Source organism: Oncorhynchus keta, chromosome 10 (assembly GCF_023373465.1).
Source record: "Oncorhynchus keta strain PuntledgeMale-10-30-2019 chromosome 10, Oket_V2, whole genome shotgun sequence".
Taxonomy (NCBI): Eukaryota; Metazoa; Chordata; class Actinopteri; order Salmoniformes; family Salmonidae; genus Oncorhynchus; species Oncorhynchus keta.
Window position 1 is genome coordinate 65,766,062 of NC_068430.1, and position 22,795 is coordinate 65,788,856.

General features: G+C 45.2%; 1 protein-coding gene across 7 annotated transcripts in view; it reads left to right on the plus strand.

Moving 5' to 3' along the window:
* LOC118389397 (regulatory-associated protein of mTOR-like) overlaps positions 1 to 22,795 on the plus strand; it is a 214,622-nt gene that overhangs the window by 137,705 nt on the left and 54,122 nt on the right. For all 7 annotated transcript variants that reach the window (XM_052527656.1, XM_052527658.1, XM_052527661.1 and 4 more), the window contains exons 9-14: positions 5,035 to 5,135; positions 7,027 to 7,171; positions 10,196 to 10,271; positions 16,515 to 16,616; positions 21,334 to 21,417; positions 21,854 to 21,964. In XM_052527656.1, the coding sequence (XP_052383616.1) occupies positions 5,035 to 5,135; positions 7,027 to 7,171; positions 10,196 to 10,271; positions 16,515 to 16,616; positions 21,334 to 21,417; positions 21,854 to 21,964 (619 nt within the window). The remainder of the gene's footprint in view (positions 1 to 5,034; positions 5,136 to 7,026; positions 7,172 to 10,195; positions 10,272 to 16,514; positions 16,617 to 21,333; positions 21,418 to 21,853; positions 21,965 to 22,795) is intronic.

Sequence of the window (22,795 nt, forward strand, 5' to 3'; positions counted from 1 at the left end):
CGGCAGCCAGCCCAGTGTAATCAATTTGAAAATGTCCGCCCCATACCGATCAGACCAAAAGGACTCCACGTCATGCTCTTTACGCCGTACGCCCCGCGGACGTACAAGAGTTCAATAAATGCTTAGTTTATCCAAAGACATGTCCCACCTACTGTTTCCTTTTCTATGCACATGAGCAACAATACCATCTCTGATGTGCTTCAACATCTGCATGTCACACAAACTCCTCCCTCTTTTCTACCCAAACCGTGCCGTCCCTCCCAGACTCCTGCCTCGCCGTGCCGTCCCTCCCAGACTCCTGCCTCGCCGTGCCGTCCCTCCCAGACTCCTGCCTCGCCGTCTGTTGGCTCTGAGTTTTTTTCTGTGGCGAAGCTCAGGCATCAGAGGCGGAAGTCAACATCTGAATCAGATGAAGACTCTTCATCAGCAATGTTTAGTTCAAGCTCAATATATGATCCTCCATCCAACTCGAACTCATCAAAATTCTGCAGCGTTTGCAATACTGTTAGTGTGTCCATTCTTTTGGTTCGTCTTGCCATTGTGAACAACACACTGTATGTTGTACTCTGTGTCTAATTTGACTGTCACAGAGGGGAAATTATATACCATTTCTAGCCTCTCATAATAAAATAGACTGCCCACAATTCTTCATCAAAATTACAATATAGTTCTAAATTGAAGGATGTCTGTGAGTATAACAGAACTCATATGGCAGGCAAGAACCTGAGAAGAAATCCAAACAGGAAGTGAGAAATCTGAGGTTGGTATATTTTCAAACCATTCCCTATTGATATCCCATCTAGGGCTTCCACTTGATGTCAACCGTCTATAGAAATTTGAATGAGGCTTCTACTGTGTTGTGGGAATCAGACTACTGGCAGAGAGCCAGTTCCAGGTCACGCGCATAACGCATGATATCTTCCTGCGTTCTGTTCCTCCTCAAGACACAAAGGAATTCTCCGGTTGGAACTATATTGAAGATTTATGATAAAAACATCCTAATGATTGATTCTGTGCTTAGTTTGAAATGTTTCTTCGACCTGTAATATAACTTTTTGGATATTGTGTCTGAAAAAATGGTCGACCAGCACCAGCGTTTGGATAGGTGTACCAAACGCACAAAAAAAAGTAGCTAATTGGACATACATAACGGACATTATAGAACAAATCAAGTATTTATTGTGGACCTGGCATTCCTGGGAGTGCATTCTGATGAAGATCATCAAAGGTAAGGGAATATTTAGCATGTCATTTATGGTTTATGTTGACTCCAACATGGCAGCTAATTTGAATACTGTTCTGAGCGCCATCTTAGATTATTGCATGGTTTGCTTTTTCCATAAAGTTTTTTTGAAATCTGACACAGCGGTTGCATTAAGGAGAGGTGGTATATCTATAATTCCATGTGTATAACTTGTATTATCATCTACCTTTATGATGAGTATTTCTGTTGAATTGATGTGGCTATGCAAAATCACTGGATGTTTTTGGAACTAGTGAATGTAATGTGCCAATGTAAACTGTTTTTTTTTATATAAATATGAACTTTATCAAAGAAAACATACATGTATTGTGTCCTATGACTGTCATCTGATGAAGATCCACAAAGGTTAGTGATTAATTTAATCTCTATTTGTGCTTTCTGCGACTCCTCTTTGGCTGGAAAAATGGCTGTTTGTATTGTGGTTTGGTGGTGACCTAACATAATTGTTTGTGGTGCTTTCGCTGAAAAGCATATTTGAATTCGGACACTGTGGTGGGATTAACAACAAGACTACCTTTAAAACTGTATAAGATACATGTATGTTTGAGGAATTTTAATTATGACATTTGTTGTTTTGAATTTGGGGCCCTGCACTTTCACTGGCTGTTGTCATATCATCCCGTTAACGGGATTGCAGCCCAAAGAGGTTTTAAGTCACATGCACCATTATCAGTTTCTATTGCCCATTCATCCATGGAGAGACTCTATCGGAGGCGGTGCAGCCAGCGGGTTTCTCCACGCATCGCGCCGACAGAAACAAACATCTTTCTGGTAAGAAGATGGGCGGGGGCGTATGCCTTATGGCTAACGAGACGTGGTGTGATCAAAGAAACATACAGGAACTCAAATCCTGCTGTTCACCTGATTTAGAATTCCTCACAATCAAATGTCGACCGCATTATCTACCAAGGGAATTCTCTTCAATTATATTCACAGCCGTATATATTCCCCCCAAGCAGACACATCGATGGCTCTGAACGAACTTTATTTGACTCTTTGCTAACTGGAATCCATTTATCCGGAGGCTGCATTCATTGTAGCTGGGGATTTTAACAAGACTCCCTATATCGATTGCGCAACCAGGGCTGGAAAAACCTTGGATCATTGTTACTCTAACTTCCGCGACGCATATAAGGCCCTGCCCCGCCCTCCTTTCGGAAAAGCTGACCACGACTCCATTTTGTTGATCCCTGCCTACAGACAGAAACTAAAACAAGAAGCTCCCACCCTGAGGTCTGTCCAACGCTGGTCCGACCAAGCTGATTCCACACTCAGACTGCTTCCATCACGTGGACTGGGATATGTTTCGTATTGCGTCAGATAACAACATTGACGAATACGCTGATTCGGTGTGCGAGTTCATTAGAACGTGCGTTGAAGATGTCGTTCCCATAGCAACGATTAAAACATTCCCTAACTAGAAATCGTGGATTGATGTCAGCATTCGCGTGAAACTGAAAGCACGAACCACTGCTTTTAATCAGGGCAAGGTGACTGGTAACATGACCGAATACAAACAGTGCAGCTATTCCCTCTGCAAGGCTATCAAACAAGCTAAGCGTCAGTATAGAGACAAAGTAGAATCTCAATTCAACGGCTCAGAGACACAAGAGGTATGTGGCAGGGTCTACAGTCAATCACGGACTACAAGAAGAAAACCAGCCCAGTCACGGACCAGGATGTCTTGCTCCCAGGCAGACTAAATAACTTTTTTGCCTGCTTTGAGGACAATACAGTGCCACTGACACGGCCTGCAATGAAAACATGCGGACTCTCCTTCACTGCAGCCGAGGTGAGTAAAACATTTAAACGTGTTAACCCTCGCAAGGCTGCAGGCCCAGACGGCATCCCCAGCCGCGCCCTCAGAGCATGCGCAGACCAGCTGGCCGGTGTGATTACGGACATATTCAATCAATCCCTATACCAGTCTGCTGTTCCCACATGCTTCAAGAGGGCCACCATTGTTCCTGTTCCCAAGAAAGATAAGGTAACTGAGCTAAACTACTACCGCCCCGTAGCACTCACTTCCGTCATCATGAAGTGCTTTGAGAGACTAGTCAAGGACCATATCACCTCCACCCTACCTGACACCCTAGACCCACTCCAATTTGCTTACCGCCCAAATAGGTCCACAGACGATGTAATCTCAACCACACTGCACACTGACCTAACCCATCTGGACAAGAGGAATACCTATGTGAGAATGCTGTTCATCGACTACAGCTCTGCATTCAACATCATAGTACCCTCCAAGCTCGTCGTCAAGCTCGAGACCCTGGGTCTCGACCCCGCCCTGTGCAACTGGGTACTGGACTTCCTGACGGGCCGCCCCCAGGTGGTGAGGGTAGGCAACAACATCTCCACCCCGCTGATCCTCAACACTGGGGCCCCACAAGGGTGCGTTCTGAGCCCTCTCCTATACTCCCTGTTCACCCACGACTGCGTGGCCACGCACGCCTCCAACTCAATCATCAAGTTTGCGGACGACACAACAGTGGTAGGCTTGATTACCAACAACGACGAGACGGCCTACAGGGAGGAGGTGAGGGTCCTCGGAGTGTGGTGTCAGGAAAATAACCTCACACTCAACGTCAACAAAACTAATATGATTGTGGACTTCAGGAAACAGCAGAGGGAACACCCCCCTATACACATCGATGGAACCGTAGTGGAGAGGGTAGTACGTTTTATGTTCCTCGGCATACACATCACAGACAAACTGAATTGGTCCACTCACAAAGACCGTATCGTGAAGAAGGCGCAGCATTGCCTCTTCAATGTCAGGAGGCTGAAGAAATTCGGCTTGTCACCAAAAGCACTCACAAACTTCTACAGATGCACAATCGAGAGCATCCTGGCGGGCTGTATCACCGCCTGGTACGGCAACTGCTCCGCCCACAACCGTAAGGCTCTCCAGAGGGTAGTGAGGTCTGCACAACGCATCACCGGGGGCAAACTACCTGCCCTCCAGGACACCTACACCACCCGATGTTACAGGAAGGCCATAAAGATCATCAAGGACAACAACCACCCGAGCCACTGCCTGTTCACCCCGCTGTCATCCAGAAGGCGAGGTCAGTACAGGTGCATCAAAGCTGGGACCGAGAGACTGAAAAACAGCTTCTATCTCAACACAATATTAGGAAGGTGGTGTTAATGTTTGTGCGCTTAGTGTATTCTTTATGGAATATACAGGTAACTGCCAAAATAATGGAAACGCTGGAGTAAATGAGGGATACAAAGTATATTAAAAACAGGTGCTTCCACACAGGTTTGGTTCCTGACTTAAGACATTTACAAATGTATAAAATGCTGGGCAGGCCATTATATTGGTTACCATGGCTATGCCTCCATAGGATGACAATGCCCCCTTCATCAGGGCACGAGTGTCCACTGAATGGTTTGATGAGCATGAAAGTGATGTATGATGCCATGGCAGTCTGTTACAATCTCAACCCAGTTTAACACTTATGGGAGATTCTTGAGCGTTGCCTGAGACAGCATTTTCCACCACCATCAACAAAACACCATATGAATTTTCTTGCGGAAGAATCGTGTTGCATCCATATATATAAATAGAACACTGCTTTATATCTATGATCGCATTCCTCCAACAAAGATCCAGAGACTTGTAGAATCTATACCAAGGTGCATTGAAGCTGTTCTGACTCATGGTGGCCCAACGCCATTAAGACATTACGTTGGGGTTTCCTTTATTTTGACAGTTACTGGTATGTTAATGTTACTGACAAACCTATGGTGTTGTGTAGGATACCTGGGAGACTGAATGACAGACGCACCCCACTGGGAGAGCTCAACTGGATCTTCACTGCTATCACTGACACTATCGCCTGGAACGTGCTGCCCAGAGGTACGTACACACACACACACACACACACGAGCTTGGGAGCATATATGCATGCGCACACACTCATACCCCTGTGTCTACCTGGGCTGGCCAGACAAGTAGAAAGTCACTCACTCACACACAAACACTCATGTGAGTCGTGATGTGAGAGGAGAACAGTGGTAATGTGCTGATAAGCACCAGAATCCATACAGCACTGCCATTCATTAATCAGCCTCCATCACAGTGAATGTCCTTCATGAAGGCACGGCACACCTAATCCAACCTCACCACACACCTCACTCTCACAAACTACACTCACACAAACTACACTCACACACAAAAGCACGTGAACGCGCACACTCCAATCACGCCACAATCAAAACACTTATGCACAGACAGACTCAAGCCCTCTCTCACACACACACCAATTATCATTAGTTGGGGATAAACACTGAAGAAACCTGGCCCCATTAAACTAAATGAGAATGCATGAATTAATAATACGAGTTGAAAATGTCACTACCGCCCCCTGCCTTGATCTATATGGCGCTGCTACTGCACTCTGCCTGTCTGTCCACATTCAATACACACACACTACATACACACACAATAGATACATACACACATACAGTGCATTCAATGCACAATACATGCACACCTACAGGGCATTCGGTAAGCATTGATCCCTTGACTTTTCCTCATTTTGTTACATTACAGCCTTATTCTCATCAATCTACACAATATACCCCATAATGACAAAATGAAAACAGGTTTTTAGAAATGGTTGCTCGTGTATTAAAAATTAAAAACATGCCTTATTTACATAAGTGAGTCTCATATGAGTCTTGAAATTGAGCCCAGGTGCATCCTGTTTCCATTGATCATCCTTGATATTTCTACAACTTGATTGGATTCCACCTGTGGTAAATTCAATTGATTGGACATGATTTGGAAAGGCACACACCTGTCGATATAATGTGCCACATATGATAGTGCATGTCAGAGCAAAACCAAGCCATGAGTTCGAAGGAATTGTCCGTAGAGGTCCGAGACAAGATTGTGTCAATGCACAGATCTGGGGAAGGGTACCAGAAAATGTTTGCAGCATTGAAGGTCCCCAAGAACACTGTGGCATCATCATTCTTACATGAAAGAAGTTTGGAACCACCAAGAGAAGGGCCTATGTCAGGGAGGTGACCAAGAACTTGATGGTCACTCTGACAGAGCTCCAGAGTTCCTCTGTGGAGATGGGAGAACCTTCCAGAAAGACAACTATCTCTGCAGCACTCCACCAATCAGGCCGTTATGTTAGTGGCCAGACGGAAGCCACTCCACAGTAAAAGGTACATGACAGCCTGCTTGGAGTTTGCCAAAAGGCACCTAAAGGACTCTGGCCATGAGAATCTAGATTGGACTCTTTGGCCTGAATGCCAAGCGTCACGTCTGGAGGAAACCTGGCACCATCATGCTGATGGGAGCCCGGACTTGAACCCGATCGAACATCTCTAGAGAGACCTGAAAATAGCTGTGCGGCAACTTTCCCCATCCAACCTGACAGAGCTTGAGAGGATCTGCAGAGAAGAATGGGAGAAACTCCCCAAATACAGATGTCAAGCTTTTAGCATTTTACTGAAGACTCAAGACTGTAATCGCTGCCAAAAATGATTAAACAAAGTACTGAGTAAAGGGTCTGAATACTTATGTAAATATTAACATTTTATTTGTAATAAATTTGATAAATTATACAATCATGTTTTTGCTCTGTTATTGTGGGCAGATTGATGAGGGAGAAAAAACAATAGAATATCTCTTTCTTTGATGCTGTCTTATTTTCTATCAACCATGCCCCTATCGCTTTCTTTCTTTCCATTCCGTCATGTCCTCTTCTCTTACTCATCCTCCCTCTCTCTAGATCTGTTCCAGAAGCTCTTTCGTCAGGACCTGTTGGTGGCCAGTTTATTCCGCAACTTCCTGTTGGCCGAGAGGATAATGAGGTCATACAACTGCACCCCTGTCAGCAGTCCGCGCCTGCCACCTACATACATGCACGCCATGTGGTAAGACACACACACACACTCTCTCTCTGTTGGCCTTTTCTATTAAATCTTATCTGTCTGTCCATTCATTAGATTCATGCTGAAAACTGTCTGCAAAATCCTTTTGTGTGTTTTTCCACTATCAGTTGCTAAAAGCATTAGTTGGGGGAGAGTGTTTTTGCTGAAAGCCTCTTGAGTTAGCGATCGCCTGTTTTCCTCTCTTATTGCCTCCATTATCTCTTCTTAAGAAGACATTAAATAGCACTGAATAATCTGGGGTGCACTTTCCCTTTGTTACTACACCCCATCACAGCTCTAAAGAGATGCTTGAGCCAGCAAGAAAGGAAGCACAGAGCGAGAGAGAGAATGTGGACGGAGGTCAAAGGACAAGCTGGATAGCAGTAAAGAAGGAAGGAAGAGAGTGGAGGAGAGAGACTGATAGGAAGTGTTGAGGTAGCTGGATAGCAGTAAAGAAGGAAGGTAGAGGAGAGAGACTGATAGGAAGTGTTGAGGTAGCTGGATAGCAGTAAAGAAGGAAGGAAGAGAGTGGAGGAGAGAGACTGATAGGAAGTGTTGAGGTAGCTGGATAGCAGTAAAGAAGGAAGGTAGAGGAGAGAGACTGATAGGAAGTGTTGAGGTAGCTGGATAGCAGTAAAGAAGGAAGGAAGAGAGTGAAGGAGAGAGACTGATAGGAAGTGTTGAGGTAGCTGGATAGCAGTAAAGAAGGAAGGAAGAGTGGAGGAGAGAGACTGATAGGAAGTGTTGATGTAGCTGGATAGCAGTAAAGAAGGAAGGAAGAGAGTAGAGGAGAGAGACTGATAGGAAGTGTTGATGTAGCTGGATAGCAGTAAAGAAGGAAGGAAGAGTGGAGGAGAGACTGATAGGAAGTGTTGATGTAGCTGGATAGCAGTAAAGAAGGAAGGAAGAGTGGAGGAGAGAGACTGATAGGAAGTGTTGATGTAGCTGGATAGCAGTAAAGAAGGAAGGAAGAGTGGAGGAGAGACTGATAGGAAGTGTTGATGTAGCTGGATAGCAGTAAAGAAGGAAGGAAGAGTGGAGGAGAGAGACTGATAGGAAGTGTTGATGTAGCTGGATAGCAGTAAAGAAGGAAGGAAGAGTGGAGGAGAGAGACTGATAGGAAGTGTTGATGTAGCTGGATAGCAGTAAAGAAGGAAGGAAGAGTGGAGGAGAGAGACTGATAGGAAGTGTTGAGGAGATGCAGAAAATAAGAAAAATATGTAAGTGTGGAGGTGGAGAGAAATAGTGAGGGTTTGGGGAAATATTTTGATTGATAATGGTGGCCATACACAACCAGCAAGTGTTATTAAAATGCTCTTGTTGTCTTTATTAGTGGGTCATTATTAGGATATAAATTGGCTGGGGACAGGTGTGCACGAACGAGTGTGATGGGGGTGTATGGCGCTATGGCTGCACCAAGCTCTGCTGCAGGTAGAAGCTATAGCAGTGTCAGCAACTAGATACAAATTCCCTCATACACACTTAAAGGTCCCGAACTGTCATTCTGATTCCCATGTAAAATAGCCTTTTGAGTGACTAAAATATCACCCATAATATTCGTTTATGATAGAAATGCTCAAAATGTGTGAAAAAGTACGTTTATCTCAGGAAGTTTGAAAAGACAGGCTTTGTGGGCGGGGAGTTTATTATTCATGAGCTCACCTTGACTGACAGCTCTTTGAAACGCCTATGTCAAGCAACTTGGATGCGGTAAAATCATCTCAAGCTAATTTAGTGATACACAATGCAGCTCAAACAACATTGAAGTTGCATCAATGATGTCAATGTTTTATACATCCTTTCTTTGGCATCGCTCTTGTGATGGGGTTCACAGCAGCAATGACAGATGTGTTGACTTGACAACTGCGTCAGAATTCTGAACGAATTAACAGGGGATTCGAACCAGTGACCTTTGGGTTACTTGCCCAAACGCTCTTAACCGCTAGGCTACATGCGGCCATCACATACCCCTCACTCCTATCAAATCCCAATCACGTTTCTTGTCACTTTTCACTCACTTCTCAAACTGATACTAACAACAAGAGAGACATGTTTTTTGTTGTTGTCGCCAAACAAATGTTTGTCTGCTTGTTTCGACTGATTCCAGATGTTTGATATATTTGATATATTCATGCACTGGGATTACAGATATTTATACCTGATATGAATATTGAATGCACACTGTGTTATGTGAATGATATGATGATTTGTATTTACATAGATTATAACTAGCATCTAGGATCCTTTGACTAGGGAAATGTCTTTCTCCATAGAGAATTGTATTCTAGTCATTTATCTTGGATTCCTCTATTACCTGGATGGAATAGGCAAAGGCAGTGTTCTTAGAGTTGCGTTCAATGACTGGAACAAATCTGTAAAGTTGCGTATTGTTGCATTCGTCAACCAAATAATTCCTGCATGTACTTTCTAATCAGAGGACAGACCCCTTAGCCGCAGACCCCAAGTGCTGCCTCAGAGCAAATAGGGAGGAAGGGGAGTTGGTGGATAGGGGAAGAGCGGGGGGAAGGGGGGTTGGTGGATAGGGGAAGAGCGGGGAAAGAGGGGAAGGGGGGTTGGTGGATAGGGGAAGAGCATGGGAAAGAGGGGAAGGGGGGTTGGTGGATAGGGGAAGAGCGGGGGAAAAAGAGGGGTTGGTGGATAGGGGAAGAGGGGTTGGTGGATAGGGGAAGAGCGGGAGAAAGAGGGGTTGGTGGAATGGGGAAGAGCGGGGGGAAGAGGGGTTGGTGGATAGGGGAAGAGCGGGGGGAAGGGGGGTTGGTGTGCGAGTGCAGTTGTAAAGGGGGTTTGATGTGTGGAATGTAACAGTGTGAATTGAACATGATGACCAGGTAGAACAGAGTTTGGGATGGATCAAAGCCTCAATGCTGCCCTCTCTAGGACTGTGTGTGTGGTGTGTGTGTTGGACATTTGGGTTGTTGATGCCTTGTGTGTGTGTGTGTGTGTGTGTGTGTGTGTGTGTGTGTGTGTGTGTGTGTGTGTGTGTGTGTGTGCACCGTTCCTCTACAGGCAGGCATGGGACCTGGCTGTGGACATCTGTCTCTCTCAGCTGCCTACCATCATTGAGGAGGGCACCGCCTTCAGGGTGAGTGTGTGTTGTTTTTCCATTTATCAGTACCTTTGGGACTTAGTCATGGCGTGTGTCTGTCTATGTCAGGGGTCTCAAACTCATTTTGCCTGGTGTCCAAATTCTGTCTTCACCAAGGTCCTGCGGGGCCACACTGCCAAAGGCTTTTTTCCCTTCATTCGATTAGCCCTCAGGCGTTAAGATATATTGCCCTGTATGCTGTGGATACAGTTTCTGTGTGTTTGACACCTCACTGAGAAATACCCCACTAGCTGACGGATGGATGGCTGTCTGTCACTTCAGGTTGACTAGTCTGACGCGTTCACTTCCATTGTATTGACCCTGGTAACTTTGACCCTGGCACTTCTATGAGTTAAAATACTATTTTATCAATAGCAGTGATAGTAGCTGTGGTCAGTGTATCACTCCATCCTGTTAAACCAGTCTGGAGCTACTTGTCCAGTCAGTGCATCACTCCATCCTGTTAAACCAGTCTGGAGCTACTTGTCCAGTCAGTGCATCACTCCATCCTGTTAAACCAGTCTGGGGCTACTTGTCCAGTCAGTGTATCACTCCATCCTGTTAAACTAGCCTGGGACTACTTGTCCAGTCAGTGTATCACTCCATCCTGTTAAACTAGCCTGGGACTACTTGTCCAGTCAGTGTATCACTCCATCCTGTTAAACCAGTCTGGGACTACTTGTCCAGTCAGTGTATCACTCCATCCTGTTAAACTAGCCTGGGACTACTTGTCCAGTCAGTGTATCACTCCATCCTGTTAAACTAGCCTGGGACTACTTGTCCAGTCAGTGTATCACTCCATCCTGTTAAACTAGCCTGGGACTACTTGTCCAGTCAGTGTATCACTCCATCCTGTTAAACCAGTCTGGGACTATTTGTCCAGTCAGTGCATCACTCCATCCTGTTAAACCAGTCTGGGGCTACTTTGTCCAGTCAGTGCATCACTCCATCCTGTTAAACCAGTCTGGGGCTACTTTGTCCAGTCAGTGCATCACTCCATCCTGTTAAACCAGTCTGGGACTATTTGTCCAGTCAGTGCATCACTCCATCCTGTTAAACCAGTCTGGAGCTACTTGTCCAGTCAGTGTATCACTCCATCCTGTTAAACCAGTCTGGGACTATTTGTCCAGTCAGTGCATCACTCCATCCTGTTAAACCAGTCTGGGGCTACTTTGTCCAGTCAGTGCATCACTCCATCCTGTTAAACCAGTCTGGGACTATTTGTCCAGTCAGTGCATCACTCCATCCTGTTAAACCAGTCTGGGGCTACTTTGTCCAGTCAGTGCATCACTCCATCCTGTTAAACCAGTCTGGGACTATTTGTCCAGTCAGTGCATCACTCCATCCTGTTAAACCAGTCTGGAGCTACTTGTCCAGTCAGTGTATCACTCCATCCTGTTAAACCAGTCTGGGACTATTTGTCCAGTCAGTGCATCACTCCATCCTGTTAAACCAGTCTGGAGCTACTTGTCCAGTCAGTGTATCACTCCATCCTGTTAAACCAGTCTGGGACTATTTGTCCAGTCAGTGCATCACTCCATCCTGTTAAACCAGTCTGGGGCTACTTGTCCAGTCAGTGCATCACTCCATCCTGTTAAACCAGTCTGGGACTATTTGTCCAGTCAGTGTATCACTCCATCCTGTTAAACCAGTCTGGGACTATTTGTCCAGTCAGTGCATCACTCCATCCTGTTAAACCAGTCTGGGACTATTTGTCCAGTCAGTGCATCACTCCATCCTGTTAAACCAGTCTGGGGCTACTTGTCCAGTCAGTGCATCACTCCATCCTGTTAAACCAGTCTGGGGCTACTTGTCCAGTCAGTGCATCACTCCATCCTGTTAAACCAGTCTGGGACTATTTGTCCAGTCAGTGTATCACTCCATCCTGTTAAACCAGTCTGGGACTATTTGTCCAGTCAGTGCATCACTCCATCCTGTTAAACCAGTCTGGGGCTACTTGTCCAGTCAGTGTATCACTCCATCCTGTTAAACTAGCCTGGGACTACTTGTCCAGTCAGTGTATCACTCCATCCTGTTAAACCAGTCTGGGACTACTTGTCCAGTCAGTGTATCACTCCATCCTGTTAAACCAGTCTGGGACTATTTGTCCAGTCAGTGCATCACTCCATCCTGTTAAACCAGTCTGGGGCTACTTGTCCAGTCAGTGTATCACTCCATCCTGTTAAACCAGTCTGGGGCTACTTGTCCAGTCAGTGTATCACTCCATCCTGTTAAACTAGCCTGGGACTACTTGTCCAGTCAGTGTATCACTCCATCCTGTTAAACCAGTCTGGGACTACTTGTCCAGTCAGTGTATCACTCCATCCTGTTAAACTAGCCTGGGACTACTTGTCCAGTCAGTGTATCACTCCATCCTGTTAAACTAGCCTGGGACTACTTGTCCAGTCAGTGTATCACTCCATCCTGTTAAACCAGTCTGGGGCTACTTGTCCAGTCAGTGTATCACTCCATCCTGTTAAACCAGTCTGGGGCTACTTGTCCAGTCAGTGTATCACTCCATCCTGTTAAACTAGCCTGGGACTACTTGTCCAGTCAGTGTATCACTCCATCCTGTTAAACCAGTCTGGGGCTACTTGTCCAGTCAGTGTATCACTCCATCCTGTTAAACTAGCCTGGGACTACTTGTCCAGTCAGTGTATCACTCCATCCTGTTAAACCAGTCTGGGACTACTTGTCCAGTCAGTGCATCACTCCATCCTGTTAAACCAGTCTGGGGCTACTTGTCCAGTCAGTGCATCACTCCATCCTGTTAAACCAGTCTGGGACTACTTGTCCAGTCAGTGCAACTCAATCATTCATTATAAGATATTTTCAACACACTCACTTGAAAGTTTCCCACTGTGATAGTCAGTGCTAAACCATCATCTTTGGGGTCAGTTTGGGTGGTATGAATGGTGTAGTACAGTACAAGCTGCCCTGCCATATACCGCCTCCTCTGTGCTTTTCTACAGAAATATAGAGATTGAGATGGTCATTAATGATGCATTGTTGCAGCTCCCTGTAGAAAGAGAGTCGGTCTGTCCAGACTAGCTACAAAGTTTAGCATCCCGTTATGGTGTAATAATCCACCGCGATTGTAATATTGAATTCCCAATCTCTCTGAGGAAAAATTCCCAATCTCTCTGAGGGAAAACACTGGGCCAGGCAGGGGTAGAAAAGAAAAGCTGATTGTGACATCATCAGATTATTACCAGGGGTTGTGTAAGGGCTCCTTAAGCAGTCTACTGTCAACTTCTGAACTCTCCATCTCTTTTCCTCACTCTATCTATGCCGTCTTTACTTCCCTCAATCTATTTTCCGCTCTCCCTCGAACTCTTACTTCAGGGGTGTCAAACGTACGGCCCATGGAAAGAAAATCTAACATTTCAGTGCAGCCCTCCCGACCCTGGTGAAGACAGAATGCAGCCCGCAGGCTAAATTAGCTATGAAATTCATTTCAGGCACCATATCTTGCAGAGAGCAATGCACTGCCATTGCAAAAGTTTGTATGCAAAAAGTTGAATGAATCTCTACAGATCGTGACTCCCTCCGAGTCCTATCAGTTCTCCACCTGGCCTGTTGAGGTGTGCGTCTTCTCTACCTCTTCTGAGAGAACATCCCTCTCCCCCCCCTCTCTCTCTCTCTCTCTCTCCATTCTCTTCCCTCTCTTCCTTCAACCCTGCATGCTAAATGGAACTATAATTGACCCACCTGGGTCCTCTACAAATGTTCCCCCCCCTCTCTGCCTTTTGAGAGATAAGAGACTCGTTCTCGCTCTCGCGATAATATCTAGTAATATCATCAACCATGTGTAGTTAACTAGTGATTATGATTGATTGTTTTTTTTATAAGATAAGTTTAATGCTAGCTAGCAACTTACCTTGGCTTACTGCATTCTCGTAACAGGCAGTCTCCTTGTGGAGTGCAACGAGAGAGAGGCAGGTCATTATTGCGTTGGACTAGTTAACTGTAAGGTTGCAAGATTGCCTCCCCCGAGCTGATAAGGTGAAAATCTGTCGTTCTGCCCCTGAACAAGGCAGTTAACCCACCGTTCCTAGGCCGTCATTCAAAATAAGAATGTGTTCTTAACTGACTTGTCCAGTAAAATAGAGGTATAAAATATATATATTTAAAAATCGGCAAATCGGCGCCCCAAAATACAGATTTCCGATTGTTATGAAAACTTTAAATCGTCCCTAATTAATCGGCCATTCCGATTAATCAGTCAACCTCTAGTGTGTATGTGCGCGTGTTCGTTCCTCGTGTTTGAGCGTGTGAGTGTTGAGAGAGCATCGCGGTGATGCTTTGATTATTCACAAATTCACTTCCTCAACCAGTGGTAATATTTCCCTCTACTCTCAGCAGCGGGAGAGTCTCTGTTGTAATTCCCTCTGCTATATTAATGGGACGACGATGATGAAACTGCTCATGGCGCAGTTAATAGCGGCAGACACATCGTCATGACAGCCCTGCTCTATGTGGGGCTGAAGGGAAGCAGGAAAGAGAGGGGTGGTACATTATGAAGTGACACATGTTCTCACACACTACTGCAGCTGGTCGTCAAGGCTACAATAGAGGCTTCCTTATGTAAGGGTGTTATGTAATAGACAGATCGGTGTAAGAATTGACTCTGTTTGTTTGGGTGTGTGTGTGTGTGTGTGTGACAGAGAGGTGTGCTGCATTAGTTTCATGATTACTGTGTGTTGCCGATTGTATAAAGATTAGTATCTGTGTGTTGCATTGTAGACGTGCTGAGTTGCCGTGCACATGCTTATATAACTTACACACACACAACCTAAATAAATAAAACATTGTTACAAAGCTCCTTCTACAATGATATGTATGGTATTGTGTGTACAGTTCATTATCGATGCATTAAGCCTAATTTGTGTGTGTTAGATAATGGTGTTCTAGATCAAACTGTTAAATGGATAATGCTATTGTTGAGTTGTGTGTTTGAGAGGTTACAGCTGTGTTTGTATGCAGGTCAAGATACTTTTGGTCATTCAGTGTATGTGGACACTTGCTCGTCGAACATCTCATTTCAAAATCATGGGCATTAATATGAAGTTGGTCTCGCCTTTGCAGCTATAACAGCATCCTCTCTTCTGGGAAGGTTTTCCACTAGATGTGGGAATGTTGCTGTGGGCACTTACTTCCATTCAGCCACAAGAGTATTAGTTAGGTTGGGAAATTAGGCCTTGCTCGCAGTTCCAATTCATCCCAAAGGTGTTTGATGGGGTTGAAGTCAGGGCTCTGAAGGCCATTCAAGTTCTTCCACACTGATCTCGACAAACCATTTCTGTATGGACCTTGCTTTGTGCACAGGGGCATTGTCATGCTGAAACAGGAAAGGTCATTTCTTGCCACAAAGTTGGAAGCAGTTGGAAGCACAGAAGCAATTGGAAGCACAGAATCATCTAGAATGTAATTGTATGCTGTAGCTTTAAGATTTCCTTTTGCTTGAACTAAGGGGCCTAGACCAAACCATGAAAAACAGCCCCAGACCATTATTCCTCCTCCACCAAACTTAAGTTGGCACTATGCATCAGGGGAGGTCAAATTCTCTTGGCATCCGCCAAACCCAGATTTGTCTATTGGCTTGCCAGATGGTGAAGCGTAATTCATCACTCCAGAAAATGTTTCCACTGCTCCAGAGTCCAATGGCGGCGAGCTTTACACGACTCCAGCCGACGCTTGGCATTGCGCATTGTGATCTTGTGTGCGGCTGATTGGCCATGGAAACCCATTTCATGAAGCTCCCGACGAACAGTTCTTGTGCTGACGTTGCTTCCAGAGTCCGTTTGGAGCTCGGTAGTGAGTGTTGCAACCAGGGACAGCTTGTGTGGCCTACCACTTTGCGTCTGAGCTGTTGCACCTAGACTTTTCCACTTCACAATAAAAGTACTTCCAGTTGATCTGGCCAGCTCTAGCAGGGCAGAAATTTGACAAACTGACTTGTTGGAAAGGTGGCATCCTATGACGGTGCCACATTGAAAGTCACTGAGCTCTTCAGTAAGTCCATTCTACTGCCACTGTTTGTCTACGGAGATTGCATGGCTGTGTGCTCGATTTTATATCCCTATCAGTAATGGGTGTGGCTGAAATAGCCGAATCCACTCATTTGTATATATAGTGTATGTACTCTGTGAGTGAGCTCCGTATCAATGTACTGTATGTATTTAGATGTATATTCATCATAGATGTATTAAAACGATTGTATTTGTTTCATCCCAATAGCACAGTCCGTTCTTTGCAGAGCAGCTGACAGCGTTCCAGGTGTGGCTGACCATGGGAGTGGAGAACAGGAACCCCCCCGAACAGCTCCCCATCGTACTGCAGGTGCACAAACACACACACACACGGGTATAAAATATCTACCCTACCAGAAAAATATCTTTCAGTTTTTGGAGTCTTTCCCTTTAAATCGCCATGGCAACATCCCCTTTCAACTTTGATTGACTGGGTTTCGAGGAATAGAAAGTCACAGATCTGAAGATGAAAATAACAAGGGTATCGAGTCGAATCTGATTGGTCCGAAGTGTGGAAACGCCTCCTAATCTTACCACCTCCCAATGCCGAAATATGGAAGATATAAACTAGCAACGGTTCCAACAAACAAATATTCTTATTTAATCAGTAAGCATATTAAGGTGATATCATTGTATGTGATTCGCAATGACATGGACTAAAGAGAACTAAATTTCGACTTGGGCTGTCAAACAAACTATTAAAATAATTAATTGCAATTAATCACATTAAATTCTGTAGTTAATTGCGATTAATCGCAAATGTTGTATTTGCTCAAATTTGGTGCTAAATAAAGATTTTTCCATTTAAAAACAAAACCTGTGTATTGAGTTGTAGGTGTGTAGGGACTGAAACACAAAAAAAATATTCTTAATGGCATATTCAACATAAACAACTTAAGCAGTACAAAATTCCTGTAACTTACGAATGCTCCCAGTAGGCGCGCCCCCCACACGAACACACACACAGTTAAAGCTTTAGCCATTCAAAATTATTGTTCTCCCAATTAATGATTGGCTATAAGAAAAAATAACTTGCTCTATGGATACAAAGAACAAACAGCATAAACCTATCCCACAATGCCATGAATTCCACAGAACATAAACCTGTGACCATCCTCCTATTTCCTTTCACTGAGCCAGTTGCCAAGAGACAAACAAGCCTGTTGACATTTTGAGATGATAAAGCTACTCTCTTCTTCTGTACGATATGCCCAGAGAGTGAAAACAACCTCTCACAAGGGACTGATGTGGCAGGCGTTGCCAGGGACCTTCGCACAGTGCAGGCCAACTGGTGTGCCCCTGCATGCTGTGACCACCACTGTAGTGGACAGTCCTCCATGCTGATGCTGGGCTCTGCTTTGTAACCCTCCACACATTTTTCAATGGACGACTCCTCTTCATCAGACTCAGAAGACCTCAACAAGAGGGCAGCTTTCTTTGGTGGCTCTGACTGTGTTGCTTCATCAGGTTGCTGTGCAGGCCTCACTTTTTTCAGCAAGCTGACCAAAGCCCACACCTCACCCCTCTCAGGTCTGGGAAAGCACTTCAGGTCCTTAAACCTTGGGTTAGTGCTGTGGCCATGTGAGGTTGGTGTTTTCCTTGCGTTTCTCCAGGTCTGTTGTGAGCGTCAGCTTGAATCTTACCACGTAGGCAGGGTCGTCATCGGAGCTCTCCATCACCCAGAGGAAGTGGCACAAGACAGGCTACACCACTGAGCAGGAAATGTACTTCTCTCCTACCGGACAGTCTGTCATGTACCTGCAGTAGAAGATAACACAATCACTTCAGTCAATTATGAGACTTGTTATACACAGACATATTCCCTCATTCACACAGACACATACTCTCTATCACGCTTTCGCTCGCTCGCTCTCACTCACACACTCACAATTTACACTCTCACAGACACAGACAGACACAGACACAGACACAGACACAGACACAGACACAGACACAGACACACACACAGACACACACACAGATTACCTGCAGGGCTCCAGTAGTGCCTGCAGATCCTGCAGTTTCTCCAGTTCAGTTGGGCCAGAGAATCTCAGTGGTTGTTGACTTCTGTGGACACGCTTCCCCATTTCCAGAGTGGAATTCCATCTTGTTGTGACATCTTGTGCGAGTGACTCCTTTTGCCCATTTGCCACTTGCGGTTGTCCTAGCTCTGCAGCGTTTGGTGGGCTGTGTTTAATTGGAAACAACGCTTCGGAGCTGCAACTTAATCGGGGACGGTGGGAGTGGTTTTGCCGAATGGAATCATGGGAGTTTGAGCCTTTTGACCAAGAGAAGTATTGTCATAAGCTGACTAAATGTCATTGTAGATTTTTGAGCGTCCATTTAAAGTATTTCTAGATGTTATAAGACACAGATAACCAGAGCAACATACAGCAGGAAGTTCCAATATGATCAGAAAACTACAGACTGTAGGAAAGCTGAATATGATTTAATGAAATGTATTAGTCATCCCAGGAATCCTACTTGAAAACATCACAGAGGAGTCAATAGACATGAAGTCATAAAATTACACAAACTGTGTACTTCATAATACGGGTGTAGGTTTTCAAACTGTTCGGTATGGGAACCTTGGTTCTGTCTGCACTGTGAACCTGGGTGGATACATACAAATAAAATAATTGTTTTTAAACTACTCCTCTTGAGTAAATTTGATCTGACAAAACATTCAGGCTTTTCTGTTAAAACAACTAGAGGCTATGCCCACATTGTAATCAACATCCTAATAGGCGCATTTCAACCTGTCCTGTTGTGAGGCGTAGCCAGGACCGAGCTCTGTACGATGGCGAGTGGTGGGGTCGATATTCCAGGAGGATACTCCATCGTTTCAATCTGTTTGGGAACATTTAGTTTCCCCCAGTAATTACCCTATATGTATTAAGCCACCGCTGCTAAATTGTGGCCACTATACAAAAAAATATATAATTATAATAACATTTCAAATGTTTAAAGTGGCGTGGCGGAGTTACCCTTTAAATGTCAAGCAGTTGCATGCTCTCTGTAAGCCTGGCTCAGTTAAATCATGGTCTGCTCTCTAACTGCACAAATAATGCATTTATCTGCCTTGCTAGCTCCTCCAGGCCCCCCCCCCTCTCTCTCTCTCGCTCTCTGGTTCTCGCTGCTCTTTCTCGCCTTCCCTCACTCTCTCCCTTAAGCCCCTTTACGTCAGGCTGTGTTTTCTTGAAAGTGGCACTTCACAGCAGCAGTGGCCCCATGTGTTGTTGTGCTGGCCAAGCCCCTATGCTGTCCGGCTCCATTCTGTACTCTGCGTGATCATTTCCCCCTGACTCAGCAGAGCTGAGAGCTGCAGCTTTCCCTCACACGTCCACTGGGAAAAGAAAGGCAAATAAAAACCAGGAGGCTGTCTGGGAGAACCATCGGGGAGGGATAGTGTGGAGGGGTTTTCTTTTGATGGGTGGGAGCGGAGCGGGTGTGATTTTTGTGTGGGTGTGCGCATGTAGAGCGTTGTACACACCCACGTAAGAACAGACCATCTTACGTTGATCTCTAATATATAAAGCTATGACATTGCGTTCTCCGAGACATAGCGGGTGATTGTGTGTGATCTATTAATGAGGAGCTTTGGGGAAATGGGTAAAAGAGAGGGGTCAGAAAGAGAATGCCTTTTGATGTCGTCATAGTAACATACTTCCCATTGAAACAAAAGGATTGGGAAAGATGACTGTCATTAAATTGTGATGTCCTACGACTGCCAGCTCAGAAGGGTTGGAATTCTAGGGGAGACACATTCTCACAAAGCCCATTCAATTATTACGATAGTCTAGTGAATCAGTGGGTGGCTGCAGATTGAACATCTGTACTGGTTGATTCACTCCCTGATGACTTGTAACGCGTGTTACTGATGATCACCCACATGCTATGAGAGATTAAAATGCTCTTTCGTTTTCCTGTCATTTGAGGTGGTCTTGGTCTGTTCGCTTTAGTCGTGTGTGTGTGTGTGTGTGTGTGTGTGTGTGTGTGTGTGTGTGTGTGTGAGCATGTGCCCACTGATTCTGATTTGTCACTGTCACTTGTCTCAGCAGTTGGGACAAGATTGATGAGCGACTTTGCTATTCTGTGTGTGTCATTAGTGGCTGCTTATATAATCCCATCGTTCAGAAGTATACTTTTTCATCCCTCCGCTTCCAACCGCTCTTCAATCGCTGAATATTCCTCCTCTTGTATAACAGACAGACCACAAATTCCCAGGCTCTCCTTTCTCACGTTCCCCTGAAGGGTTGAGGGGTAGCCCTGGCACGGTCCAACCCCGGTCTCCTCCTGCGTTCGCTCACAGCTGCTGGGTTGAGGTCACACTGCTCTAATAATACACAAAACTATGCTAGAAATAGCAGTGTGTATAGGTTGATCGGGGGGGAGGGGGCATGTGGAATCCGCTCCCCCCCGTGCGCGCATGTCCTCGCGCCCACGGCACACGGTCGCATGGGGACACGCCAACGTCCGGACCTGGTGGTGCCAAAAACACGGACAATCTGTTAACATTACACCCCACCCACATGCACACAAATACAATGTCATATACCGCAGGAAACCAGTGGAGGCTGGTGGGAGGAGCTATAGGAGGACGGGCTCATTGTAATGGCTGGAATGGAATGGAGTCAAGAGGTTTCTAGATGTTTGATCTGTTTGATACCGTTCCATTGATTCCATTCCAGTCATTACAATGAGCCCGTCCTCCTATAGCTCCTCCCACCATAGCTCCTCCCACCAGCCTCCAATGATGGGAACACACCCATGCACATGTATTCATATTCACCTCATTACTCTTATGCTAATATGGTATGTACACCTGAAGCAGCCAAAGCACACACGCACACACGCACACAGTGACAGAGAGAGAGAGAGAGACAAACAACTGCCAGTGCCAGCATATTGGTGAGTGGTGTGAGCCACCTGTTCCACCTCTCCCGCTCTCCTTTTGCTCACGATGCCACTAAACACGTTGAACACACCACGGTATTGACCTCGGCCCCCTCCCTGGTCTCCTTCAGGTCCTCTTGAGTCAGGTTCACAGGCTGAGAGCGCTGGACCTGCTCGGCCGCTTCCTGGACCTGGGTCCCTGGGCCGTCAGTCTGGTGAGAAACTATGCAGCATTCTGGTCTACCAATACACGAACACATGGCCAAAATACAAGTTTAGCTAGCACAGATAGATGATTATTGTAGATATACAAGCTCTCATCTACTGTCAGGTCTGAAACAATCTATATCAACTGGTAGACACTACAAATAAGAACTCATGTAAAATATACTGTCGGTAAAATGTATATAGTACTGTATGTATGAGCTGGAAGTAGAAGCTAAAGTGTTGTCATCCATTAGTTTACTCCATTTAGGGAAGGTGTATTTGGTATATTTATTTTAAAATAAATAGACACAGATTTACGGCCTTAGGGGCCTCTTAGTCTTCTCATTATTATAGAGGTGTTGCTAGAAAGACACAATAGTTAAAGCCAGTTCTGATTTCTTTAGGTTGGAACTTTAAAGTGAATAATATCTCATGTGTTTTCAGGCCCTCTCCGTAGGGATCTTCCCCTACGTGTTGAAGCTGCTACAGAGCTCTGCGCGGGAGCTCCGACCCCTGCTGGTCTTCATCTGGGCTAAGATCCTGGCTGTGGACAGCGTGAGTACTAAGGCACACACATACACACTAGCACATACAGTTGATGTTGGAAGTTTACACACACTTAGGTTGGAGTCATTAAACTCGTTTTTCAACCACTCCACAAATTTCTTGTTAACAAACTATAGCTTTGGCAAGTCGGTTAGGACATCTACTTTGTGCATGACACAAGTAATTTTTCCAACAATTGTTTAGACAGATTATTTCACTAATAATTCACTATCACAATTTGTGGGTCAGAAGTTAACTTAGTGTATGTAGACTGTGCTTGGAAAATTCCAGAAAATGATGGCTTTAGAAGCTTCTGATAGGCTAATTGACATAGTTTGAGTCAATTGGTTTACTAGTGGATGTATTTCAAGACTTACCTTCAAACTCAGTACCTTTTTGCTTGACATCATGGGAAAATTTAAAGAAATCAGCCAAGACCCCAGCAAAAAAATTGTAGGCTTCTACAAGTCTGGTTCATCTTTGGGATCAATTTCCAAATGCCTGAGGTACCACGTTCATCTGTACAAACAAATAGTACGCCAGTATAAACACCATGGGACCACGCAGCCGCCATACCGCTCGGGAAGGAGACGCGTTCTGTCTCCTAGAGAAGAACGTACTTTGGTGCGAAAAGTGCAAATCAATCCCAGAACAACAGCAAAGGACTTTGTGAAGAACCTGGAGGTAACGGGTCCAAAAGTATCCTATATATCGATACAGCCTGAAAGGCCGCTCAGCAAGGAAGAAGCCACTGCTCCAAACCGCCATAAAAAAAAGCAGACTATGGTTTGCAACTGCACATGGGGACAAAGATCGTACTTTTTGGAGAAATGTCCTCTG